The sequence below is a fragment of the Pollicipes pollicipes genome, unplaced genomic scaffold, assembly GCF_011947565.3.
Source record: "Pollicipes pollicipes isolate AB1234 unplaced genomic scaffold, Ppol_2.1 Scaffold_7262;HRSCAF=8765_pilon_pilon_pilon, whole genome shotgun sequence".
Classification (NCBI taxonomy): Eukaryota; Metazoa; Arthropoda; class Thecostraca; order Pollicipedomorpha; family Pollicipedidae; genus Pollicipes; species Pollicipes pollicipes.
Window position 1 is genome coordinate 16,390,061 of NW_023597055.1, and position 27,330 is coordinate 16,417,390.

The 27,330-nt window shown below is 53.7% G+C and overlaps 1 protein-coding gene across 7 annotated transcripts; it reads left to right on the top strand.

The window, feature by feature from the left end:
• Nucleotides 1-4,254: 4,254 nt before the first annotated feature.
• On the top strand, nt 4,255-26,475 carry LOC119114339 (uncharacterized). Of its 7 annotated transcripts, none has more exons than XM_037238538.1 (13): nt 4,255-4,622; nt 5,650-5,710; nt 6,429-6,511; nt 12,890-13,002; nt 14,667-14,803; nt 16,011-16,126; nt 19,412-19,513; nt 20,012-20,072; nt 21,045-21,173; nt 23,506-23,814; nt 24,778-24,917; nt 25,392-25,483; nt 26,341-26,475. In XM_037238538.1, the coding sequence occupies exons 3-13, from the start codon at nt 6,453-6,455 to the stop codon at nt 26,373-26,375; spliced, it is 1,293 nt and encodes a 430-aa protein (XP_037094433.1). In that variant the 5' UTR covers nt 4,255-4,622; nt 5,650-5,710; nt 6,429-6,452; the 3' UTR covers nt 26,376-26,475. The 7 variants fall into 7 exon arrangements, with proteins under 7 accessions (XP_037094433.1, XP_037094432.1, XP_037094436.1 ...); XM_037238537.1 differs by lacking the exon at nt 4,255-4,622 and adding an exon at nt 5,175-5,219; XM_037238536.1 differs by lacking the exon at nt 4,255-4,622 and adding an exon at nt 5,214-5,296.
• Nucleotides 26,476-27,330: the final 855 nt, after the last annotated feature.

A 27,330-nucleotide genomic window follows, 5' to 3' on the forward strand; every position in this document is an offset into this window, starting at 1 on the left:
AAAATCGCAGACAAAATACGTATGCATTAAGTGCGTCCACGGGTGTTCATAAGCAGCGCTCGGAAAGGATCAGGCTCGTTTCACCGATGTATGTGCGCAACAGCTCGTAAGTATTGGTCGCATAAGATAAATTTGCATAGATAACACTGCAATACGTGTGTTCCAGGGTACATCCCCAACCAGCATGACGAATGGCACACTGTCAACTCCCAGATTTCGCCGAAAGCTGGTCTCCGCCTAAAGGTCTAGGGCCCTGAGCCCACTGTGCAATTTGCAGTTCCATCCAGCACACAGTTTAAAGGAAATATTTCACATTTGAGGATTTTGAATCAAGGATCAGATATGATGAAACAATTTCACTTTGTAAATTGTTTGCAATTGGTGTATTTTTTAATGGAAAAGAGTTCTCTAGGCAGAACAGTTATCTATCTGCATAGATAAGGCAGTAGTAAAAGCTTTATTCTTCGAAGAAAAAGCAGAAAAATGGAGATATAGATGGGTTAAGATTTCGGCAACATGTCTTTATCGGAACAATAGCAGAAGCTTGTTTGCTGTTGTTCTGCTTCTGCTATTGTTTCGATAAAAGCATATTGCTCAAATACGACACCTTCACACATGATCGATCAGCCGCACATTTTGAACAGGTCAGATTTATGCGTACAGCCATTAACAAACACATGAAAGCCCCCCCCCCCCCCATAAAGGCCGCAGAGTCCTGCCCTCCTTGGCCCGTCCCATCGCTCGGCGGCCGGCCTCGGCCCCCGAGCCAGTGCGGTCGCCGCCTGTCATCTAGCGAGAGTTCTCCGAACCAGCCGAACCTTGGTGCCGTTTACAGCCGAAGCCGGTGCCATACACAAATACGGCGTCCGTCTGCCGTTCCAAGCTCCCGCGCCATGTTGACCGAACGGCACGCGAGCGCCGCACCACCGCCGGTGAAAATGTTAGTTATTTTTATGTTGAGTAAGTATGGTCCTCATACGTCATTGTTTGATTACGTCATCGTACCTCGCATAACATAGATTGAGAGCCAATTGACGTCCGTCGTTTCATCTGGAAGTCGTGCTCACTACGCCAGACATGAACGACTCGGCAAATATATTTTTTCTCGGTTTTGATCGCCGCACGGCTAATGGAATGACAAGATTTGACTGACGTTATTATGGCGTAATGAACGCCTGGGTAGCACGTCAGGGACGCCCGCGCTCATCGGCCACCAGCGGTCGGGCGCCGCGCCGTTTCGCCATGGGATAGATGGTGAATAATCCAGCCAAAATTGCTATCATTTAATAACCCCTCATATCATTTCATAATATTTCATAACCGAGCAAACTTTAAAAAATCGCTCAATCCCGAGATCATCATTCATTTATCGACGGTGAGGGGATAGCCACTTAAAGGTTTGGTTAGTTCCGCTTCGGTCAAAATCAGATTGAGACGAAAGATTTAAACTGCTTTAACATTGCCGGAACGAGGGAAATCAACGCTTGTTTTAACACGCGCCCGGGTGACCGGCTAGATACCCTTTGCTCGGGTGTGGGGAGTCAATTTGACCCTCCCCCCCCTGAGATCTCGGAAACCAAGGAAGCTAGAGACACCAAATTTACAGGGTGTTTTGACCTGTACGTGAACTCAGATCAAAGTTTAAAGTTCGTAGATTATGACCTTCGTGTCAAATAAGGTCAAACAGGGTCAAGTTACAGGTTGGCCTCCAAAATGCCCCCAGAACCTAGATAACCGTTTCTAAGCAAAAGGTCACATGCTCATTCAAGGTCAGTGACCTTGACTGAACATTTGAAGGTCAAGGTGACCAAAATAATACAAGATTGCTTTGAGTTTTGCATTTGGCTAAGTGACAAAGACTACGCTAGGCAGTATGCTCCTAAAACAAAAGGTTGAGCTGGGTCATTTTAGGTCAATGACCTATTCTGATCTCTAAAAAGTCCATGGAAGATGTATAATGCAGTACCTGCCATCAATAAAGTCGAAATGAGCACCAGAAACTATCCCATACAGCAAGCCCTAGGGTAACAAAACAGGTTGGGTTTGGCATTAGTGTGACCTTTATACCTAACCTTAGGTCAATGTAATTTACTCATTTCACTGTTGTGTTACCTAAGAAAGCTTCTCAGAGATGTATGGCTTTCTCTAACACTCAGTTGTTGAATCAGATTGCAGGATTCCATAGAAATCGCCTTCGCTGAAACCATGGCCTGACTTTGACCTGCCATAGGTCAGCGACCTCACAAGGTATCTTTAATTTTTGGTGCCAAACGATCCGCTATCTAATTTTCTACAGCTATGCAAAATGTGGCGTGGCTACGCCGCGCCTTTCGAAAACCATTTTGGAAAAGCCTTCAGTGGGGGTCAATTTGACCCCCCCCCCCCCCCCAACCGAGAGCGTGTTAAAAGAACCGGGTTTTGAGTCCCTCAGTGTTAGGGTCGTGACTACAGCCATGCCCAAATAAGTCCATAATTGTTCCACAGTACGTTAAAATCTCAAATATGGTTACAAATGCCTGTAAACTTGTTTCTAGTTTGCTTCTGGCTGAATAACTCTTGTCTTATCCCGTTTTGCCTACATTTCTACACCACCTTCTTCTTTACGCGTGCCACTTCTGTGTTGTTAAGTATTCATAATGCTTGTCATTGTTGTTTTTACAGCAGTACTTGTCGTGACGTTTTCGTCCAGCGGTTTGGCTCAGCTCGGTCAGAGAGAGACGTGTAGCGACGCGGCGATCTGTATTGGACCGAGTCCAGTGGCGTCCTGCCCTTGCTACCCCAGGCAGGCACGACATAACATTTAGTTCGTGTGAACTACCACTCATAAGTAAGCTCTCATACGCGCACCTATCACGCGTCCCATGCGGTCCGCTACGGGACGGTGGTCAGCGCCCGCGGCGGTAGTCGCATTCCACCGCGAGGTCTATGCCGCGCCGCGACACGGCAGGGACGGCATGCTGTGCCGCCGGCCGGCTGGGCGTGCTCACAACACTTGCCTACGAGCACACTAAGAAAACGTTTCTATTTTAGTCGCTTCGCAGCGCATTTTTGCGGGTAATGACGTTTTTATATCTACCGGAATACATACGCTATTACGGCCTCGGTCGGGAAGCAGTGGGACAGTGCGGGCCTCCTTTTCAACCAGACACCACCAACACCGAACAGTTGGCTCCATATCGTCCTTAACCCTGGTGGTCCATTTTTCAAGTGCGAGCAAAGCCAAACCCGCGATTTGCATTGATCGGGGCCCCTGAAAAAATGAGGGCGTCTGTCAGGGGTCCACAATGCCAAACAGGGGGTTCTGTGTCGACAAGGGAACCAGAATCGGCCAGAGCAATATTTGCTGGACAGGGACAGTGATGGGACCGCGAATGCCCGTTGGCCTTTTGCGTTAGTCGGGGCAACAACACATGTCTTCAGATTCCACTTAGCCTCATTTTGTATCAGCTCAGTTGGTCTAGATGTTCCCAAAGTTTCCCTCAGAATCACATGTAAGCACTTGGCAAACTTCATTTTGACACGCCACGAATTGGGGTGTGGGGGGGGGGGTGCTATAATGGCTTAATTTACAATTTCACATACTAGCCTTTGTGCATTTAGCCTCGATGTATGCCAGCCCAGTTCTAAAGTAGAAAGTGTGCTAGATGAGTTCACATTGGAAGCGAGTGGGATTGGCTAGGCCTCTGGCGCATGTGGTGGGCATTTTACAAATGTGGTGAGTGGAAAAGACCACGCACTGTTCGGGTCCTCAATGCCAGACTTTCCGCACTGTGCGGTTTTCGCTGCTGGAGCTTTTGTCGTCCTCAGGCCTGATCACCGGGACGCTAGCATACCCGTCTGACTTTCTATGGACGAAGTCACATTCCCAACACCCGACTAACCATCTGAACTGGAGTCGGGGATCGTCCACCTATTGCGCCAAGTGTGCAAACTCCTGCGGAATACTCAGGACCTGCAGCACGTCCAGACCGAGGGCATCTTCAGCCAGCAGCTACTCAGTCGCTCCACTTAGCAACTCAGCCAGCATCAACTGGCCAACGGTCGATGGGGGGCGGGGGGGGGGGGGGATTGGATGTGGCCAATGCTGTCGCACTTCTCTCCAAAGACCTTTAGTACACTGCGCCCATTCATGCAGCACTCCGGGTGCTGAAGCTGGCGGTGGAGACTGTGGGCCCGCTGAAGCGCATCTGGTCCTGCTTCTGCGTTAACGGAATGACATTGCACGGCCGACAGCTGTCTGACTAAAACCTTTTGTTAAGCAAGGAATATCGTTGTCATTGATCCAATGCATGCAATATGAATAACCAAAAGCTTATGAACGTGGACTGTGGAGCACTCTTAGACTGCATTCGGTTATAGGCTTGAGTAAGTTTTATCCGGCATTTGCTGGGCAGAGGTGGAGCAAACCAGTGGCACCTTTCACATCATGAAACTAGAAATCGTCAGGGCCCAGCTCTGGTGAATGACTAGGCCCCAATGTGCATTGACTTGACTGCCCATTTGATGGAGCCACGCGAATGCACCTGGCCAAGTCCGGGTGGGGAGCCCCGGCCGAGAAGCTTCGGACATCTTAGCTTCTTGCGCTGCTATACCCGACCGCTCTTCAAAGGCCGGCCAGGAAGGTGAGATATATGCCCCCACTCATTTTGGTGCACCATCCTGGGCTACATCGATATGACCATTTTGTCCAGTCGGGTGATCTGCCAGACCAAGGCCTAATATAAGTCCCAGCTGGTGCTCAGAAATTCCGTGGATCCGCTTGGGGTAAGTTCCTGGAGGGCTGCAGTTGTAATGCACAAAAACTTGTTAACCAGGGGTTGCAGTATGACCACATCTGATGCTTTCGAAATCATAAATACACACATACGCGAAGCGCTTCCTTGGCGTAAAACGCGATGAATCGTCCTCCATTAGCTTTCTTTCAGTGTCCTGTATTACAGCCTTGGTTCTTCAGTTACTCTCCAAATCAGGCATAACTGTGAAGATGATTAGTTAGATTAAATTTACATTGATCTTACGAATCATTTCACTCACCAAACGTGTTGTAGCACATGCGATCTCCATGTCCGTTACCGCGCGTGCGGTCCTCCCAGCTTGAACGATGTACCCCTGGTGACGTCACATAAGGATTCTTGCTGAGAAGTGCGTAGTCGAGACGATATCACCTGGCACATATCGCTTCGGCCTTGCCCTGGTTCCGCGCTGTTTACCGTGTTGAGGTAGTGCCTCAGAAAAATAGCACTTGTTCAGCCCATCACGGGCTAGATATGTGACGCAAAGAACAGGTGTTTTACTTGTCAGGAGACACAGATAGTGGAATTTAGCTCTAGGGCTTGTTAAGGGCATTGAGCTTGAGGTTTTAGCTTGGTTCACAACCATCTCAGAATACAGCATGATGCTGCCTGAAACTTCCCCTGCCAGCTCCCTCCCCTGCTGAACTTTTGCTGTACCTATCTGAGAGCTGTCCCCTCCATCTGTAACATGGATGAATCCAGGTCCACATGCACATCTTGAGTATCCTGGAATGTATATATAGACCTGCTGGGGTTATTTGCATTTGGCATTTGGATTCAATATGATGGTTGAACTACTTTATTTCAAATGGTGCAGTGTTTGATGCAAGAAACATTGACATGCTCTTTTTTATAGGCTACTTCTGGAACAACTGGAAGCATGTCAGTTTCACATCCACTGTTGAAGGAACTAAAAAGTGAGCAGTTCAGGATACTTGCATTGACATTTATTCCTGACATCACTGATGCTTTCTTGTCATGTGTGTCTGGTGAATGTTGTCCTGAATGTAATTTTAATGAGCCTCTGGTCACTTCTATTTGCCAGCATTTGTACAGTGGGCCAACCTGACATTTGCTGCAACAACAGACATGCATGTTGGGATTCGTTAATCACATGATGTGATTGTTTTCAGTTAGTGTTATGTTAACTTTTGGCTAATGTCAATAATGTTGGCAACAGAGAGAAGGTTGGGTATTGTACTAAAAAGACATTTTATTCAGGCATTTGGTCAAGCCAAGCAGAATTATTGCCAGATTCCAGAACACATGTATGTGGTGTGATACCTTGTCCAGTATCTAATCCTGGTAGCAGTGATGAAGATGGAAGCCAAATTTCTGGCCAGCTCTGTGCATGGTGTGTCTTTTATGATAACATGTTTTGACTCATTGAATTCCAATAGTCATGACTAAGCTACAATATTTTCTACTAAATGCTTTATGTATTTTGTGGGCAGCTTGGTCAAAATGTCAGTATCTTGGCCATGGGTTCATCAAAAATTGATATGTTAGGTGCTTAAAGACTGGTTATATAGCCTTTTTATGCACCTGACTTGATTAGCCATGTGTGTGTGGATGTGTTTGAATGCAAGTACAATGCATATTGCATGTTAATTGTTGTTCTCTCTTTATTGACAGATTATGTGCTAATTCTGACAAAGGATGCACAAACACATAATGAGGTCCTGGATGATCACCCATCTATGGTTCCTTTCTGTCAGGTAAGCTTGACAAACAGATTTAAGGGCATGCAACCTAAAGGAAGTCTGTGCCAGATGTGTGTCAGGAAACTACATATATGCTCCTGTATTGTATAATAGCTCAAACTTGCATTTATGCAGAAATAGGTAGGCTGTTTTTTAGAAACCAAAAGTGGTTATGAGCCTACTGAAATGGTCATAGTATGATTAATGTAAAAGGTGGTGAAAATCATTGACATTCAAATTGACATCTACTTAGTGCACTGTTGAAAATACCTGAATGCTTAGCCATGTGATCTTTGGTCTACATCAGGGCACTGTTGTGATTATTTTTGTGAGCAACACAGGATTTCATGTTTGGTGGCAGGAAGAAGTCACATACACTCTGCTCGCTAATTATGTTGATAAGAAAGCATATAATTATATATCATGTTATATATTATATGCTTCCTTATTTTACACATTCAATTTTCAGGCATCCCATTAGACAAGAAATGTTTGAAAGGTGATCATAATTGGATTATTCTTTGGTATCATCAAGTGGTTAGCTTTCCTTAATGCAAATAACAGTGTCATTTCAAGAATGCTCTACCTTGAGGATCGAAGCCTATCAACAGCATGCAGGAAAATTGTGTCATCAAAGCTGGAACAACTGAGAAATACTTCATGGTAAAAATTGAAACATCTTAGAAAATTTGTGGAGAGATTTTGTGATTTAAATGAATGCACAGACCAGTTTTGCATAAATTGGCAAGATTGTGATGTACTCTACCATATTAAGATCAATGTCATGATCATTTTAGCTGATGATTCATTTGTGATGACCCTAGTAGATGCATGATGGGAAGTGGAGCACACCCTCTAGCAACCATTCAACAAAAGTAACTGGATTTCAGTGGCCCCTTGGTGACATCACCATATTCCAAGTGACAACATTCACTTCCTCGGGTCTGCCAGTCTGATCAATGACATGGCTGGTTGTGGAAGAGCAAAAGTGGTTCCGTTGCGTGCCGGCGTGCCCCCCTCCCCCCTCGCCCCCTCCCCCCGGCTTTTCTGTGCCCTCGGTGAAGCCGGTGCGCCGCCAAGCGCGCCATTGATTGGAGGTGGCTCGGCAGCGGCAGCGGACCCGCGGTGTTCGGGCCGGCCGGTCAGTCGGCGGCTCGGACCCAGTCCAGCCGGTCCTTCTGACGGTGACCGACGGGTCTGCTCCGGTCCGTGTTGGTCTGGTCTGGTCCGCTCGGATCGGCTGTGGTTTGCGTCGTTTGCGTCGGTCTTCCCGGCCCCGGAGCCGCCGCGAAAGACTGTCAAGCTGCCCATAGCCGGTGAAGACCGTCTTGCTGTCCCGAGGCGGTGAAGCGAGGCCCGGACTGAGGGTTTAGCCTGTGTGCCATTGGCCTGGCAGGGGCGTCGTCTGGCCAGTGGCGTCGACGGGATAGGAAACGGTGAAACGGCCGTCAACAGACAGAAGCCGACGGGCGCGGAGAGTCCGCCGGACCGTGTCCGATCGCTCGCGAGGCTGCGCGTGGAGCTGCGGTCCTCCTGGCCCGGTCTGCCGCCGTCATGCGACGCGCCAGTCGCGGCCCTGGCCGGCTCTGGCTCGGCGCCCTGCCGCCGGTGCGGCTCTGGCTCTGCGCCGCCCTCCTCTGCCGCGGCGAGGGCTGCATGGAGACGGCCTGGCCGGACGGCCAGCTGTCCGGCACTGACCCGCTGCAGACCGTCACCATAAAGCAGGGCGGCTCGTGCGCGTGCTGCGCTCTCTGCCACACCCTGCCGGCCTGCAGCAGCCTGGCCTTCTCCTCAGCCAACCGCAGCTGCCAGCTGTACTCGGCCGTGGCCGGTTACGGCACGCTGTGGCCGGACAGCGAGTGGCGCTACCTGGTGATGCCAGGCCGCTCGAAGCGCGGCCAGTTCTGTCGCGCCGACACCGACTGCGTGACGCCGGGCGACGCGTGCCGCGGCCGCGTCTGCACCGACCTGCCGGCCGTCACCTGTCGGGTCATCATGGGGCAGTTCGGCGCCGGCTCCCGCTTCGGCGTCTATGTGCGGCGCATGTTCGGCTGGCTGGACGGCGCGCCGCTGCCGCTCGCCTGCAGGTTGATGGGAAGTGTCGGCTTCACGCGCCTGCTGCGGACCACGCGGTGGTCGGGGCTCACGCGCGACACGCTGCTGGAGATGAAGCTGGACCCGCTCGCCGCCGACGGCTATGACCACTCGATGCTGGGCCGCGCCGACCGGCTGGCCGCCGCCGGCAGCGGCCCCGCCTTCTACGTCATCGTGTACACCAACAGGTGGTACCAGGGCTTCACGTTTGAAGTCGAGCGCGGTACGAGCCTGCTGAGCTCCGAGCCGAGCACGACCGGGTTCCGGCTGACGGACAGCTGGGGTATCGCGCCCACCTGGACGCCGGTGCTGCCCTGGCTGCCGCCCGCCGGCGACGTGCTGCTCACGGCCAACCGCGATGTCGCCGGAGCCAACGGGCGCATTGTCGGCAACGGCACACTGTGGGCCCGCGGGGTTGAGGAGCTGTACTACTACATCGGCGAGTAGCGGTCGTCGCGCTCGGCCGGCGTTGCTGCGGCGTCGCGGGAGCGACGGGTGCCGGCGCACAGCAGGCTCCTCTACCGCATCCGAGAGCAGCGGGCGCGCGCATGCGACGGGCTCTTACTGCACCTGGGAGCAGCGGGCGCCCGAGATCGACGGCGGCTTCTACTGCATCCGGAAGAATGGGGGCGCCTGCGGTCAGCAGGTCCCCTGCTATACTGGGGGAAGGGGTGCATGTGCAGACAGATCCGGGTCCAGCCCCAGCGGCTGCACCGCCCGGTGTGTCCACGGCGCTGCTGGCCTCTGGCGGGTCATCTTCTCGGGATGCGGTGCTGGGTAATAGGGTACGGATCTGCGACTGCTTCCGGTAGGAGTCAACTGTTCTACTGCATCCAGTAGTGGCGGTCCACTATAGGACAGCTGCCCTACTGCACCCAGTAGTGACGGCTTACCGTAGGACGGCTGCTCTACTGCATCCAGTAGTGACGGCCTACCATAGGACGGTCTCTCTACTGCATCTAGTAGTGACGGTCCACCAAAGTAGTGGCGGTCCACTATAGGACAGCTGCCCTACCGCACCCAGTAGTGACGGCTTACCGTAGGACGGCTGCTCCACTGCATCCAGTAGTGACGGCCTACCATAGGACGGCCTCTCTACTGCATCTAGTAGTGACGGTCCACCAAAGGACGGCTGCTCTACTGCATCCAGTAGTGACGGCCCCGTATTGGGTGCAGTAGTACTCGGTACTGCTGCCACCAAGAGCGGTCCGCCGGCGCGGGAGGAGAGATCTCCAGCGTCCTGCGTCTAGGAGCAGCATCACCGTCCGCTATATTACATTTGGTGGCTTTTTGTTCCCCTTACCGAATCCGAAAAACGACCATGCGTCGTCTGTTCTGCCACCCCAGCCTTGGACGACTGTCCGTTTCACTGTTTTTGGAAGAAGATGAGATGCTTTTCCGCTGCATGAAATGCACTGTCTCATTTTGTTGTCTACCAGCTATGGCATACTAGGTCACTGTCACATCAGACCGGTGCCTGATGCCTTCTCATCCCTCTCCCCCCCCCCGCACTCACATCAGACCGGTGCCTGATGCCTTCTCATCCCTCTCCCCCCCCCGCACTTCCATTCACAGCGTGGAAATCCAGACTTAAAGCCCCTCACCCTACCTGCCCCGCGTTGGCCTGAATGTATGTATTGCGGCCGTCTTTGTTGTTAAATGTTTCATGCTGTGGGTTGGCTCCTGTTCTTGATAGATGGCTGCGAGCAGCTGTCTTTCGCTCCTCACTGTCCTAGCAGCGAGCAGTTGTCTTTCGCTTCTCACTGTCCTAGCAGGGAGCAGTGATTTTTCGCCCCTTACTGTCGTAGCAGCGAGCAGTTATCTTTCGCTCCTCACTGTCTTGTTAGCGAGCAGTGGTCTTTCGCTCCTTACTGTCTTGAACCACATCAGTTTCATATGCACTGTGAGCGCCTTTGCGCTTCCTTGACTTGATCACAGGAAAGCCGCTACATTCAGTCGGAAATGTCTGCGTGGACGGATCATTCTGAGCGGTGTGACGTCAGCTTCCTCCGCGCTGGCTGAGCCCGTTAGATGACAACCAGCTAAGGACGGCTGGGTGGGCCAGATGCCCATCATATCGTCCCTCGCTCCCCATGGCTGTTCGGTCTCGCGCCCGCCGGAGGCACTGCCGGTTTGTGTGAGAATCGCCGGATACTATTCCGTCGTAGCGGCGGACGTGCGTCGCGGAGAATATGTTCACAACGACGCCACGAGATCCGCAAGCGTTGATTGCTGGCATAACACGCGACTGAATTATGCACTGTTCTGCTTTCTTACGCCACGTTATGACTCGTTAGGTTGTTTGCCTCCATGGGAATTGAGATGGTAGCCTAATGCAGTAAAACAACTAAGCGTGTTTAAGTGTTGTTTTTTTTTTGTCGCATACGGACATCAAAAGAACGTGTGCAGTTATCGACTGCGATCATTCGATAGGCTCCGCAAAAACCTGCAACATTTTGAACGGTATTCGCCACCATATTATCTGTCTGCTGCCTTGGGGAACCAAAGCGAATACCCGTTCGCAAATCACGTTGTATTTCACAAATTTAACACTTTTGCAAATCACTTGGTAGATCACAAAGTGAACACCTTTTTGCGGATCACTTTGAATATGAGTAATTGTTCACATTTTTGTAAATCAAGCATGATACCACAACAGGAATTTCGGAACAAATTCACCCTACGCAAAGTGAACGGAGCTATGGCCCCTCCCATTAAAAAGCACTGCCAGCGCCCGGTTATTTTGTTTCGGTTTCACCCAATACTAGAATTTCAAATGATTACATGGTGTGTAATGTGATCACTGCTGTTCGGTAATACAAACTTTATGGCACCAAAGCGTATTTACCCAACATTGGATGAAATGGAAGGGGTGCCTGTCTAGACGTCTTTGGGATAACTGCCAGCGTTGCGGCGCGGGCGACCACAGCACCGCCCAGCAGGCGGGTAGCCCCCTCCCCCCCCCCCCCCCCCCGGCCGAGCGATGTTACTGAGCGCCGCGCATGTAAACGCCTTCAGCAGTTTAAGGAATGCCTGGTTGGCTGGGCTTAAAATGCTTGAATTTTAGACATCATGCATTGCATGTTTGAGTCTGACATTGCAACTATCTATCAAGATTTGATTGCAACTATCTATCAAGGCCAGCCAGCCCGTCCAAGATGGTCAAAATTTGGACCAAATTACACAGTTTTTGGTTTCAAAGAAAATTTAGGGAAGCTTTTACTAAAAGACAGTTACTTTAAAACCCCCCTTCAAGGAAAAGGACGTAAAGTCCGCAGAGCTTTTTTTCTCGAAATTGGGACACCCTTTTGGACCCGCTGCCGGAAGCCGGGGTTTCCCCTTCCTAAGCAGCGTTTTGGCTCCGCCCGTGCACGCACTCCTCTAACTCTGACTCTCGGCCAGTGCTCATGGGAACGGAACGGAAGGCGAGGCCCACGAACGGAAGGCGAGGCCGGTGCTCGCGGCGGTGACACCGCCGTCAGATATCCGCACGATGACGAGTAGGCTTTTTAAAGTTCTGCTGGAGGTGCTGGTAGTGTTGTGGTTAATGCATCTGCGTTAACCAATGTGCGTCCAGGAAACCAGAGGTACGGGGCTCGATTCTCCGCGGTGCCCGCCCTTCCTGCCAGGGTGAGAGGCAGGCGACGCCATACAGCCTCAGCAGCTGAGTGCGTCGTAAAGCCCCAATGACATAACACATAAAGTTCTGCTGGGCACGTCGTGTTTGGTTCGCCTGAAGGCTACTGTGTGCGGGCTGCGCCAGGTCAGGTGGCTTCTTGAGACCAGCCACGAGCGGCTCAGCACCGACGTCAGCTGGCGCGGGGCCAAGCTGCAGGGTCAGCAAACCTCTGGGACGCTGGAACGCGCCGTCGTCGCCCGGGTGGTCGTCCCGCGACCGCCGGCCTGCGTCCTGCGCCCCCGAAGTCTAGGTCGCCTCTCTTTCGGGCGGGTCGCGGCCACCTCCATGTCCGTGAATGAGCCCGTGCAGTGGCCAGAGCGCCGCGCAGGCCTGGCGCCCGTGCAGAGCACGCACGTCGACCGGACCTACCGCGGAGCGGAACCAGGTGGTGGCACAAGCGCCAGTCCGCGGCACGCCGGCGGAGCTTTGTGGATGTGTCTACGGCTGCGAGGCAACTCCGGGTGCAACTACAACTTTTTTTCTTTGATCGGCTCGTAACCTGGTTGCAACTGCGTGCCTTGACGCGTGTTTTGAATAGCTGTGTAATCGTCGGTGGCATACGAATGACGGATGATTGACAGTGGCGTCTATGATGATGAGGATCGTTTGGCACGCGGCAGGTGCTGGAGCGCATATTCCGCGAGGGCCTGGTCGGGCCCGTGTACACTCCATTCGGCATCACCAAACGCGACTACTGGTCCGTGGTGGAGTCGGTCTACCAGGAGAGGATCAGGTGAGTGGAGTCGGCCTACCAGGAGGGAATCAGTGAGTGAGGTCGGCCTCTACGGGAGGGAATCAATGAGTGAGGCGGCCTACCAGGAGATCTACGCGCGAGGGAATCATGTGAGTCGAGGCGGCCTACCAGGAGGGAATCGGGTGAGTGTGGGCGGCTTACCAGGAGAGGTTCAGGTGAGTGGAGGCGGCCTACCAGGAGGGAATCGGGTGTGTGTAGGCGGCTTACCAGGAGAGGATCAGATGAGAAGTCGGTCCACCAGGAGAGGATCAGGTGAGTGGAGTTGGTACAAGGGGCCCTCAAGGGGCCCTCAGGGGAGAATAGCATGACAACAAGGGGCCCTCAGGGGAGAATAGCATGACAACAAGGGGCCCTCAGGGGAGAATAGCATGACAGTGGAACTTCTAGGAGAGAGGCAGGACAGGGGATGGCGCGCTCAGAAAGGAACTGGTAAATGGTGGGTGTTATCAGGAGGGAGGCAGGGCAACAGAGATTACAAAAGGTATTGAGGGAAAGAATCTAATGTCTATAAGGGGACAACGTGATAAGTGCGGGTTTCCTCAGAAAGGGATAGCTTATCAGTGGTAGGCATACAAGGGAGTCGTATGATCGACTAGAATAGGAGCGGTCCAGTGGAGCATTGCTTGGAGATAAACAGGTTATTGGGGTCCTACCAAGAGATCAAGCAGAACATTGACGGCTCTCAGGGAATGCTCAGGGGCGTCTAGCAGAAAGCAGGGACTGTCTAATGAGGTCTCTTAGGAAAGTGAACAGTTGGTGAGGTGTCTGTCGAAGGAGAAACGGGTCAGCGGACCTTTACCAGAGAAGGCATTGGTCAGTTGGGCCCCATCGTGAGAAAAGCGGCCCAGTGGTGGGCCCGTGCGAGGAGAAACGGGACTGTCAGAGCATACTAGGGTATAATGAGACGAGCAGGAGACAGGTGACGTTCGGGACAGAATCTGCGTGTGATTGTCCTGGTGATTCTCTGTGGTAGAAGGTAGTAGTGTGACTGCTCTGGTAGTAGACAAACGACGGCTGGGATGGAGCACTGTACTGAAGGCGCCTCATCCTCAACAGGGCACTGGGCCTCGGCCGGGTCTGAGAGTCGGCCCACGGTCAGTCTTGTCAGGAATGACACAGGCAAATACGCGGCGGGGTTTGCCGAGAGAATATGGAGCGTGTATATTTGGCTCACTTTGATGGCTAATGGTTGCATTTTTCACGCCGAATGCGTCGCCACCATCTAGCATTGTACAGCCATCATGCCAGTGTGGCACTGCGGTGCATGTCATTGCAGCGCAGATCGGTGGTGTGAATTTCCGAATTGAGCTTGACCAAACCCCATTATTTTTGTATCTGTATCGTCAGCTACTGCGGTGACCCACCGCGGACCTAACCGAGCACAACCCATCAAATGGTGTAGCCGTTTTTTTTTTATCCCCGTGCCAACCAATCACATGTCGACGAGTGTCCGTCGCCATCTGGATGTGGTCCGGTCCGGTGCCCATCACTATCTGCATGTGGCGCGAACCTGGTGACGTCACACATGTGTCCATCACGAGCTTGTCGACCTCGCGCCGCCGTCCGGACACGGTCCAGCCCCGTTCACGGGCGCGGGAGCCGGTCGCCGGTGTGACAGACGCCGTCCCGTCGCTCGCCGTCAGCGTGTCGTCCAGCTTCCACCACTCGGTGGAGGCGGTGCAGAAGAGCCAGCGCGTGCACACGCAGCAGGGCCGCGGCCGCCTCTTCCTCCGCTGCGCCCTCTTCAAACGCTGCCTGCACGTGCCGTATCGAGTCCCTGGTGAGTGCGCGCGGCGTCGCCGCGCACGCTGGGCGAGAACGGGGGGGGGGGGGGGGGGGCTTGTCCGGCCCCCATGTCTGGGATGGGAGTCCGTGGACTGTCGCCGGTGAGCCTCATCTCCGATGCGTGTCTGTGGGCGGCGCCTTTAGTCTGATGCGCTCTGACATCTGGCAGACCGCTGGCGAACCGTAACTCAATGACAAGAATGGGGTCGTTAAAACACGGCTACCAGAACACCTCGAATGAGTCCTGCGCCATTGAGCGTAGAAGAATACGCAGAACTTTGCTCTGCGCTTTGTGGATATAAGTGCTTTGTATCAACCTTTGCGAATGATCGGTGATATTCCTGATGCAATATTGACAAGCACTAAGTTAAAAGCCACGCAGGATCAAGGCACTTCGCGTTCTGGCAGCGGCATTGCGTCCCAGTGCTCCGAGCTTCGGAACCAACCACAATGACACATTTGGACGAAAGTTCGTAGCCACCACACTCAGATTGATACAAAACTATTAAATGTTGGGAAACGTCCTCCGAGCTGGCATCTGATGCAGAATAAACGGGCAAGCCGGCCTGGTTGGAATTAAGTCTTAGATAAACTGGTGCCGTCATTTTTTTTTACTTTACCGCAAAATCAGTAAACCACTTTTCTTTACTGGGTTCGGCATTGTTCCAAGATTGTTTGGTGATGTTTGATCCCATGATACTTGATGCCGTTTGGTGATACTTGATGCCGTCCCCATTTTCAAGGAGCTGGCAGATGAGCAGAACATCGCACTTGCCCGCGTCGTAACGATTTTCCCAAGAAGAGGCGATGTGGGGTCGTATGCATCAGAACGGTTGTTCAATTTGAAGCGGACGGGCGGCAGCTTCCTGGCGGGGGTACAAGTTTCAGTGTTTGGTTTCACCACGACGTGTGTGTTTCTGGAATACAAACTAACAACGATAGAACACAAGACGAGAGATGTCTAAGAGGGTCAGGGTGTGCGAGGTGCAGTGTCACTTGTGGATGCTGCCGTAGCGCGTGAGCCGTGCGTGTGTGTGTCCATGAGTGCCGCTGGTGTGTCCCACTCCGGGACGCCGTCCGCGTGGGCGCCGCTGGTGTGTCCCGCTCCGGGACGCCGCCCGCGTGAGTGCCGCTGGTGTCGGGTCCCGCTCCTGGACGCCGCCCGCGGGGGCGCCCCTCACGCCACCGGCGCCCTCCGACAGATCCAGTGCGGGAAGAACCTGGCCGTGTACGACCGGGTCGACTCTGTGATGGGTCACGAGATCCTGGCCGAGATCTGCCTCTCACTGCTCCGCCAGGTGTCGCTGCTCAAGTTCCGGTGAGTCGGCTCATGCCGAGACCTTCTGCGGGTCCGCCGGCAGACTCTGGAGCAGGAATGCATGCGTGCCATTCTCTGGGTTGCTGCCGGCTCGTGGGCTCCTTCCAGGTGTATTCGTGTCATTTATATCACTTCCTTCTCTGAAGCCTGGGAGAATGTTCTTTGCTCGTCGGCTGCTCTTCAAATCTGCGTTCATTCTCTAAGAGAGGTGTTCCTGAGTGTGGCTTCGCTGAGTGGCTGTCAACAATAATTGGCGGGCAAAGGACAAACCGGCTGTTGATTAATTGTTGGGATGAACGTCCTGGTCTGTTTTGGTGGTATGTACGCACGCTTGCAATCAGCGTATGCTCGGGCTATCGCCAGTTGTGATTGAGTCATGAGAAGGACTGGATGTGTTCGGATTTCAACCGTGTACACGTCACAACTGATTTTTTAATCGCTGGGATTTGAACCGGGGTCTTCTGATTACGAGCCCAGCGTGCTGCTACCGAGCGGACCGGGAAGGGCCTTCGCGGTTCCCGGGAAAAGCCAATTGGGGAGGTCTTCCCGGCTCTCGGGGCAGGCCTCTCCCGGCTAGCTCAGTGGTTGAACGCTGGGCTCTTCTGATTACGAGTCCAGCGTTCCGGACCGCTTCGATCCTCGGCAATTCCAAGAAAAAATCGGTTTGTGAGGCGTATTTTAAGCCAAACACCATCCATCGAGCTCTCCTTAGGACTCAATAACACCTGACGACGGCGGCAGCACGAACTGGCGGAAATGTAGCGGACATACTAACGCACTAGAGGAGGATGAGAGTCAGAACATCATAAGATATCTAGCTGCTCTAGATGTATTATATCTTATCTTAGATATCTTATAGAATATCTTATATTATGTCTTATCTCTACTAGATAAGATATCTAGCTCCTCAAACTATGTCTGCACACTTTGTAGCTCTAAGTTTTAGTTAGAAGTGGTCTCCAAGTAAAGGTTGTGTGTGGTTTAACCATTTGTGGTCCACTTTTTGTTTGTATATGACTTGTGATTTGTCGTTCTGAGACTCTCAGAGTTAAGATTTATTTGTTGTTATTAAAGTACTGAATGGTAAAAATCGTGTAAATAATATCCTGCGGCATGCTGCCTCCTGGGTTTGCCTGCGTTCACCATTCGCGGATCATCATGTTGCTCTCAATCCACCACTTCGCCACCTTTTCACGCAAGCGCATGGCTTTTTCCATTGTGCCTTCTTCCTATTGTCGATCAGTAACCATTAACCGAGACATGAAATGCCAGCGATCGTGAATGACGCTCCATGTCGTCGCGTGCAAACGCTGAGAGATGTGGTGCTCCGTTTCCTGTCTTCCTCCACCACCGCTGCATTATGGTTGGCCGTATTCCGTCTGTCTTGACCTTAAGGCCGAGTCGTGGGCGGGTCTGCAGGGACCGGACACCCATTCAACGCCAGGCCTCGCGATCCGTGGCCTTGTGGTCTCCTGCTTTGCAGACCGTGCTGAGCTTTTGACCAAAGGAAAGCCGCGTTGTTGCGTGTTTTGGTGGCAATGGGTCCCGCATGGTGATTGGGCAGACCATGCGTCGCCTAGTGTCGTTTACCGAGCGACCTTTCCCCCCACCCAGGGATTGGTCGGTTCCTGGGGCTTTGGAACGCCTTCACACTCGTCCGTCTATTTCCCATTGTCATTAAGCGAAATACCTGAGCGATATTTTCTTGAGTGTTGTTGTCGGTCTCCAATGATCTTTTAACCACCAGGTGAGTGTTGAGTTCGCGTCTGTGGGCAGGTCGGCGGGGGCGGACCCTGTTTGTTGCGGGGCGGAGCTCTTCATTGTGTCGGCGGTGGTCTCTGCTAGGCCGTTACTAGCTGGGGTCCCCTGAGCAGGACTGGCTGTCTCGGATCCTGCCGCTTTTCTGTGGGAGATAGCCGGGTTAAGTGCACGCAGAGCAGATGCGGGCCAACTCTTACAGCCTTGTTTTCCTGCCATCTACCCGGATGGAGGAAGCTATCAAAAAAATGTTTGCATGATATGTATTGAGGTGTTGCCAGTGCAAGTGACCGCTGACAATTTGGAGCGAAACACATCTCTTTCAGTAATGTTATAGATGATTCTAAAAAAAAACTAGGGGTAGTGCTGGTCAGGCTCGAGCTTCATTTATGCAGGCCCTGCATCCCAGTTTTTTTTAGGGGGGGGGGGGGGTAACGACTGGCAGTATCAGTGTCCAGTAATAAATACTGATAGTAAAAAGTAGGTCTTAAGATGTAAGTGATATTTTCATGACTTGGAGGGCAAGAAAATGGAATCATTTGCCAGCGTGTGACTGAAAAGGCGAGCGAGGAAGTAGCGAGGTTTGTGAGAAGCACGCGCGGAAAATGAGTGTTACCTTCACACTAGAGGTTATGTTTTGTTTTGTGGTGTGGTGTATGGACGCTCAGCGCCGGAACTTATCCCTCCCACCAAGCAAAATTCAATAAACCCCTCTTTTGCAGGTTGGCTTCACATGGAGTGGTTCGTGTGAGGATACCTGCATTTTTCGCCTCTCTGTTTTGTAAAGATAATGTCGGTTAAAGTTTTTGAAAAATCCGATGGCGTCATCACGTATGGCGACAAAACAGATGTGACCTCGGCTTCTGGATGTTCCAGTTTTAATTCATTGACTTTGGGCTCGACTTTGACATTGAGCCATTTTCCATGGCTGTGTCCGGCTTCACGTCATTTTAAACGGATGGTTTCGGCTTTGGTTTGTCTCATTTTTAACAGTTGGTTTCGACTTTTATCATTTGCAGATATGCGCTGAAATTATGTTCGTCTGCTCCTTCTGTGCCTGTGTCTTCCGGTCGGCCCGTCTCCTGCGGCTAACCCGTAGAGTTGACCCGTCCGCTACGGCCGATCCGTCAGTTATGCCCGTCTGTTGCGGCCAATCCGTCAGTTGTGCCCGTCTGCTGCGGCCAATCCGTCAGTTGTGCCCGCCTGCTGCGGCCAGTCCGTCAGTTATGCCCGTCTGCTGCGGCCAGTCCGTCAGTTATGCCCGTCTGCTGCGGCCAATCCGTCAGTTATGCCCGTCTGCTGCGGCCAGTCCGTCAGTTTATGCCCGTCCGCTACGGCCAATCCGTCAGTTATGCCCGTCTGCTGCGGCCAGTCCGTCAGTTATGCCCGTCCGCTACGGCGAATCCGTCAGTTATGCCCGTCTGTTGCGGCCAATCCGTCAGTTGCGCCCGTCTGCTGTGGCCAATCCGTCAGTTGCGCCCGTCTGCTGCGGCCAGCCCGTGACGGTGCGGCCGTCTTCGTCGGTAGGTTGAATGTGCGTAACGCCAGTTTCCTAGACGAAACGTGGCTGCTGCCGGTGTACCGGCGCTTCGAGTTCGTGCCCTGCGACCGACTCGGCCTGACGTTCGGGTGAGCAGACTGTGCCGGGAGGGGGAGGCACTCGGGCGACTCCGCCCCTGGCTGCCGTCACAGTGTGACGGCGTGCGGTATTGGTGTGACGCTAACAGTCAGTCGTGAGTGACATGTTAGAGCGGCGCTGGTGTTGTGTTGGTTTCGTGGTAGCATTGCGTTACTTCTCAAAGCATTGCTTAGAGGACATGCTTTGTCAGATATTCCTGTCAATGAGACGCATTTGAAATGGCGAACGGATTGTCACGTATTCCTGGCGTCGAATATTTGTTTGGACTGTTCTTGTTGCTTTTGAAATCGTAACCTGACCGGCATCTGGGTCGCATTGCCCGCCGTCAGCGGTTCCTCGCTGTGGACATTGCGACGCTGAGGCTCAGAGCTGTGTGACCTCGGGGTCGCGTCAGCGGGCGATCGCCGCCGGGATGTGCCGCCGGCGGCGGCCGTTCTGGCTGCGCGCCGTCGACCGGACTTGGCGCTGATTGGCCCGTCCCGCGGCAGGTTTTGCAAGTCGCGGATGGTGGTGGTGGAAGTTGACCCCAACTCGGTGGCTGCGGAGGAGGTTAGTGACCTCCCGGTCGCCCGGGGTGCTGAGCACGTTCGCTGTGCTATGTCTGAATGCGATACGGGCACTCGTATTTTCACCCGAGTGCCGTTTTGTTCGTTTGGACAGCCGAAGATGTGGTTGAGAATGAATCGTACGCACGCGTGAGATGTAGGCATCTGCTGTCTTCTGTGAGTCACGGGATGGGAGTCTGCCAGTTTGATGAAATGAAATCAGAAGAAAGCGGTGCGTTTCTGGTTATGTGAGCAATAAGCTGATTAGTCTTCCAAACTCCTCTCCCTCATCATTGGCTTAATCATTGGTGTATGGAGTCACAGAAGCTTGATTTGGACATACGCTTGTTCAGCGTGATTTGAAAATGTGCTAAGTCGTGTTTGAAACTGAATGAAACGGAAACATTCCAAGACGTGGTGACGTACCTAGTCGCAGAAGCTTGGTTTGGACGTCGCTTGTTCAGCATGATTTCAAACTGTTGTAAGTTATGATTGAAAATGATCCAAATGGAAACATTCCAAGTTCGTTCGGTATTTTGCAACCGGCCACGGTGAGGTACCACTCTGCCTTGCTTCCAGTTTGCCCGCCTCGCAGTATTGACGCGTCCAAAGTGACTACGGAATTCAAAGCAGCTGTGTTAATCATTGTTTATTATTATGCAAGCTGTGTTGGTAATTGTATTATTATACCTTGAATACTGACACCGTAATGCAGATAACAGCTGGTTGCTGTTTTCCTGCTAATACCATAAAATAGGCCTGTAATCGAGCATGGCTTAAATTATGTTAAAGTAAACCCTTATTTCCGTTCTCAGATAAAACATAAATAAATTGGCATGGTAAGTGATAAGTACAGTTTGTCCGTTGTTACCGTGGAGCTGATAGCCTCCCGGTGGGCTGAGATGGGCCCACCACAGCCCCACCGCGCTCCTGGCTCCGGCCACCTCTCAGCACGAGCCGCGTGTGTCGTCGTCAGGACAAGGTCGAGTCGGGCGACATCGTGGACGAGCTGTACGGCGAGTGCTGTTACGGCATGCGACGCGGCAGGGTGTCGTCCCTGCTCAAGCTCTACCAGGGTATGCCTGTCTACATCAGCGTCGTCAAGGTGGGCCATTGTCAGCGCGTGACGGGCCAAGACGGGCCGGCGACTCTGCGTCGTATTCGTCTGTCTGTCGCGTGTTGTTCTTCGTAATGTGCGTGGTGGTTCTTGCCGTTGCTTGTCTTTGTTTCACTTTTCTGAGTTCGTTTCGCTTTGAAGCTGTCGCCGTCGTTTCGCTGTCGCTGCTGTTGTCATGCTGTGTTTGTATGTGTATCGTGACTAGCCTGTATGTCGTCGCTTCTGCCGTCAGCTGTCTGAACATCATTGTCGATATTCAGCGCATTGACCCCATCAAAAACTCGCTTTTGGTTGAAATGCATACGATGGCGGAGGATCAGTTTCATGTTCATTTGGCGTGTTTATTCTGGCCAGAAGTTTTCCTAACGCTAGAAGAACTCTGGAAAGCTTCGTCCTTCGTGTGGTTCTTCGACTTTTGGAACTTCCATCTTCTTGGCCGTTCTTTTTGCATTCGCATTTTGCCCATAGGGACGAGTGCCGGCAGTGGTGTGGTTATTATAGTTTCAGCGTCCACAGCGTTACGGATGAGGACAAGGCTGCCTTCTAGAGGCAAAGAGATCCAAGCCCTGTCAGCTTAATCGCTTAAGAGCATTTTTAGGTCTCGTCGCATTCAATAAATGATGTTTGGAGAAAAATATTTGGGCATGTTTCGATCACAATTTCCCCTTTTTTAGTTTTGCTTTCCATCTTAAGATGCAGTTCTTCGATCTGCATAAAATCGCGCAAATAATTCAGCCTGAGAAAAATAACTCCTAGGCCCATTTGTCTCTGGGCGACGGAATGTGGAAAATTGGCATTATTTCATTCATTCGCAGGCACTGCCTTTTGGAATAAGAATGGTCTTGTTCATTTGAGGAAACATTTATGTTTATATCGGCTCAATCCGTGTTATAGTTGCGGTGCCTCCTGACCGTCTTCAATTTGTATTCTCACGTCAAATAACGAGACCACGGCGTCTGTCGCCCTTGCAGTTGCGTCCCCAGCACACCCCTGTACAGTCGTCCCATGTTGTATGCCGTAGTCGTGGATGGACGCTATTTGTTGATGTCGTCTAGGTGAGTTTTCCTTCTGTGTCCGCTTCTTAGTGCTAACCGGATCGGGTCAGGACATTGCCTGTCAACGGGCTCATGTATTTGATGGCGGACCACAGTCCCATTAAGAGGCTGAGGCTTGGCGCAATCGGTAGGTGTGCCCAAGGGATGGATGGTGCGCCATTAAGTTAATGCGTCTGCCCGTCGGTGGCCGATTGCAAAGGGCGGTCACGTGGCACGGCGTAACACAACGCTAGCGTGCGGCAGTGTCCGGTATGATGTGTCGATGTGTCAGTCTCCTTAGCACCAGTGACGTCACCGGTACAGAACGTTCGAAACAAAATAAATGCGGAATGTTCGTTGTTTGCTTGCTCATAACACCGCGGCGTAGGCGCCGGTTAGGCTTTGCGAGCGTGTTTTGCGAATGCCGGGACGTAAGAGCTTGTCAGCATGGAGTGATGGACGGATGTACAGTCTCTCAGCGATCTGTGAGCATTTATTCCGATCCAACACTGCTGCGGCACTGGTCTGATCGTGGTGTGATGTCGTGGTGGTAGCCACCGCAATATATTCGGCAGCGTTCGCGGTTGCAAATATGTATGCCTGAATTCGTATAGCATTGGTGTGCTGCACGTGTTGTAGACGTGTATGAATACCAATGTGTGTTGTGGTTTTGCTGACTGTGTGACCACCAATCTTCCGTTCCCAGTGTCATGCTGCGTGACCATTGGCCGTCGACGCGTCCCGAAACTCCCCCGTGCCATGGAGAACCTGTATCCTGTACTGGCCCCTGTCGCTCTGCCCCGACGTCTGGGAGAGACCTGTACCCAGTCTGGAGACCCCAGTACCATGGAGGACCTGTATCCTGTACTGGCCCCTGTCGCTCTGCCCCGACGTCTGGGAGAGACCCGTACCCAGTCTGGAGACCCCAGTACCATGGAGGACCTGTATTCCGTACTGGCCCCTGTCGCTCTGCCCCGACGTCTGGGAGAGACCTGTACCCAGTCTGGAGACCCCAGTACCATGGAGGACTGGTATCCCGCGCTGGTCCCTGCCGCTCAGCACCGACGTCTGGGAGAGACCTGTACCCAGTCTGGAGACCCCAGTACCATGGAGGACCTGTATCCTGTACTGGCCCCTGTCGCTCTGCCCCGACGTCTGGGAGAGACCTGTACCCAGTCTGGAGACCCCAGTACCATGGAGGACCGGTGTCCCCCTGCTGGTCCTCAGCTCCGACGTCTGGGAGAGACCTGTACCCAGTCCGGAGACCGCCGTCTCGTCTGCCGCAGTGTCACTCGGTCACGGGCGACCTGTACCCGCCGGTGATCCCACTGCTGGAGCACCTGCGCCTCGACCTGGCCCAGCTGACGGCCACGTACCAGGCCAAGGCGCAGCAGCAGCGGCGCCAGGCCGAGAGCGCGGCGGCGGCGCCGGAGCGGGCCGACGCGGCCGAGCCGGACCCCGGCCCCGCCGCCCAGTACGTGGCCGGCACACCGGTGCACTACATGGGCGCCGGCTTCGTCGGCAATCGTGGCGACGTGACCGTCATCGAGATCGGCGTGGAGAACGTGCTGAGGAACCAGCCCGAGCCGCACAAGGTGACGCCCGCGCGCTGGGCGAGCGCGGTGGAGACCGCGTTGGCGCGGGGCTAGCTGGGTTGGATTCAGGGCGGCGTGGTCATCATGGCGCGCGCGCCCTTCACGCCCTGAGCTGGGGAGCTCGAGGGCATGGGTCGCGCCGCTGCTGCGCAGCGTCTCTGGTATCTCTGGTTTGTTTAGGTCAAGCACTCAGCTGTCTGCCGAGTCGCTCCGGAGGGAGGGGGGGGGGGGGAGGGGGTCGGCAGTGCGGAGCAAGATGGCGCGGGCTGAGAGCTGGCGATGGTGGCAGGCCCAGACGGGTACATGAGGAATGAACTGTGATGAGCTCGAGCTCTGGGGCGAGGCAGATGGGTAGGTGGGTTTGCCTTGTCGGTGTACGAGTCCAAGCCATCCTGCATTGATCCTCCCCATCTTGACACCGGAGTTGCTGCGGAAAAGGCGGCCATGGACGTGGCAGGGGGGGGGGGGGGGCAATCGGTCCGTTCCCCCAGAGCTCTAGGACAAGGGCACGAAGAGTTGCGCAGGTCCGTGCAATGACGGCCGTGAAAAAGTAAACTGGCCACGCTTAAGAGCTTCATAAATGGTGAGGCTCCGCAACAGCCTCGCAAACTCATCGGTGCGCAGTCGTCGCCCCAACGGAAACCGGACAAATGTTCTATCTGCGTGCTACGTTAACAGGGCTCACCTCCGCTGTGTTTCGTGCGGTGCCCGCCGGGATGGCGGCGACCCTCTCCTCCTCACGGGCCACATCAGCGGCCATCTGTGCGCGCCTGAGGTGACTAACGCCGTGTGTTGGACCCGTCGGCCGCACGCTGCGTGCGCGTGACACCCGTCGGTGGCCTGCGGCGCCGCTGCCTGAGAGCGGCACCAGCCACCGAGCGGCACGCCGCTGCGCCTCGCTCCGCGCCGCCGCGCTCGTGCCGTGCGGAACGCGTCCCGGACGGAGCCACGTCGCTGCCGCAGGTGCAGCTGGTGCTGGGCGAGACGGGCATCACGCTGGTGGACCGGGCGACCGGCGAGGTGGTGCGCAAACACTGCTACACCGAGATCGCTTCGTGCGGCCGCCGCAACGACCGGCTCCGGCACTTCGCCTACGTGGCCGGGTCAGTCGAGCGGGACGGGACGGGACGACGGGACGACGGGACGACGGGACGGGACGGGACGGGACGCTGAAAATCTTACCCTTTTGTGCTTTTATTCGTCGTGTTGTAGTACTCTTAACGAGTCTCGTTAAAAGCACTATACTAGAACTCGTAGTTCTAGCATGCTGGAATATGGCCCTTAAATCTGCCTGTAGGCTGCTACATTTTTTATTGTTATGTATTGCTATATTGCTATGACCAATACTATTTTTGTCAGTGCTATTTTTTGTTTCATTAGTCAACTGGCTACATTTCCTTTCTTTTAAACCACTTCGTATCGCATACGAATGAAATGTCTGGAAAGGTCGATGTACGAAACGTACATCGTACTGTATACACGAATCAAGTCCATGACAGCGTCCCAGCTCGGGCGAAGCATGTGCGCGTCTCGCGGTTCGGCTCATTCAGGCGAGCAACGGGTCCTTGTCTCGGCAGGGAGACGTCCTGCAACCTGGCCCGCTTCTTCTACTGCCACGTGTTCGAGGCGGTGGACGAGGAGCAGGCCAGGACCGTGCTGCACGGCATCGGTAGGTCGGCCGGGGTGTCAAGTGTGACGTTACGCGTGCGCCAGGAGTGACCGCGGAGTCATCGGGGTGTGACGACGGGGCGGTCCAACCTTGTGCGTCGTAGAGCCCCGATGATACACGCCATCACAGCCACGCCGGCGTGAAGCACCGGCGGTTGCGACCAGTAGCTGCATAAAACGTTTGCATTATCTGTATTCGGGCTTTGATCACAGTCACCGAAACCGCAAATTATTCCAGAGTTTTCGAGGTCGTCGGCCGATGTGACCTCGGCTTAGGCCCAGTGCCTGCGAGTGATACACTGATGCGATTTTTGATTTTGTGCACGAGCGCTACATCAGCGGCGCCCTCTGCCTGCTGAACTCTCAGAAAAGACGGGCATTCGAAAGATGTTTAGATAAAATCCGTTTTCGTAATGGCAGGGACGTGTGGCTCTGTTCCCTAGGTTTTTGTGTTATCTTCCTGATTGCGATGATCACCTTGCCTGCCCATGTAAAAGGCGTTCAACAGACCTGTTATTTCTGGTGTATGACACGTGACCCGTGACGCTTGGCTTCTTGACCGTGGCCCTTTGCTTGTGATACTTGATCCATGATCCTGCCCCGTGACCCCCCCCCCCCCCACTCCCCACCCCCTCTCCCTATCTATGTCCCGTGATCTTTGATTCTAGATCTGTGGCTGCGCCTCGGCTTTGACCGGTGATCTCGTATCCATGGACTGTGGGCGCCGCCCGCGACCGCTGACCTGCTGCCCGTGACCTCTGACATGCAGCTGCCTCCCCACAGCCTTTGAACCGACGGCGATGTGTGTCCGTTCGCTGTAGTGTCTGTTTCGAGCGCTGACCTTTGACCCTGCTTCAGCGGAGGGCTTCCGACGCACGCACTTCGCCGTGTAGCTGGCGGCGTTCGGCTCACGGCAGGGGCTGACGGGCCGCCGACTCCTGCCCGGCGGCGGCCGCTCCCCTCCGGCTGTGATGGCCGCCGCCGCTCACCCCGCTCAAGGCAACAGCCACCCGGCCGGTCACGTCACGTGGCGTGACGTCAGTTCGTCACGTGGTCACGTGACGTCAGTTCCTGACTCTGAGCGACGCTCTACTTACGGGGACCGCGTAACGCGGCGGGAGAGAAGCGAACGAGCGACCGCGAGGCAGGCTCCGCCGACCAGCTCAGCTATTGGCAGCTCATTGGTCGTTGGTGGATCTGTGACCGTCCGATTGGTCAGCTGCCTTCTTACGACCGTCTGATTCGTCATGGGCTAGACTTGAACTGACCGTATTGCATGGACTGAATTATTGTTATTCGCGTCCAAATTATATTTTTGTTATGAGGAGAGGGCGGGGCTGCTATCTTTGTGATAAATTGATTGGCACAGCTGGCGCGCACTGGTCCGCGCGGTTACACCCGCTGAGGGAGTCGGTCACGAGTGGGTGACGTCACGGTGGGGGCGGCGATGATTGGCCAGACCTTCGGGTGACGTCATGACCAGCGGCGGGGGATTGGTCCAGCGCCGGGCAGGACTGGAGGTTGATGCATTTGAAGCCGCATTCCACTCGGAAGGTCGTGGACGGGGGCCACGCGGGATTGCGCAGGGGTCTGACTCGGCAGCCACCTGGAGACGCTGAACGCGGCTGCCTGGTCAGTGAAATATCAAACCGTATCTAGTCATCAGATGGAAGGGTATGGCAGCTAGCACGAACTGGATGCGGACATGTGGGATGCGCCCTGTAATGCCACGGCATCACTTTATATACAAGATGATGAAGATATTTTAATGGAAATAAGCGAGCTCGCCTGAGACGAAATGTCTGAATTGATGGGTCCTGACATATGCCCAAGGTAAGGGATATCTTA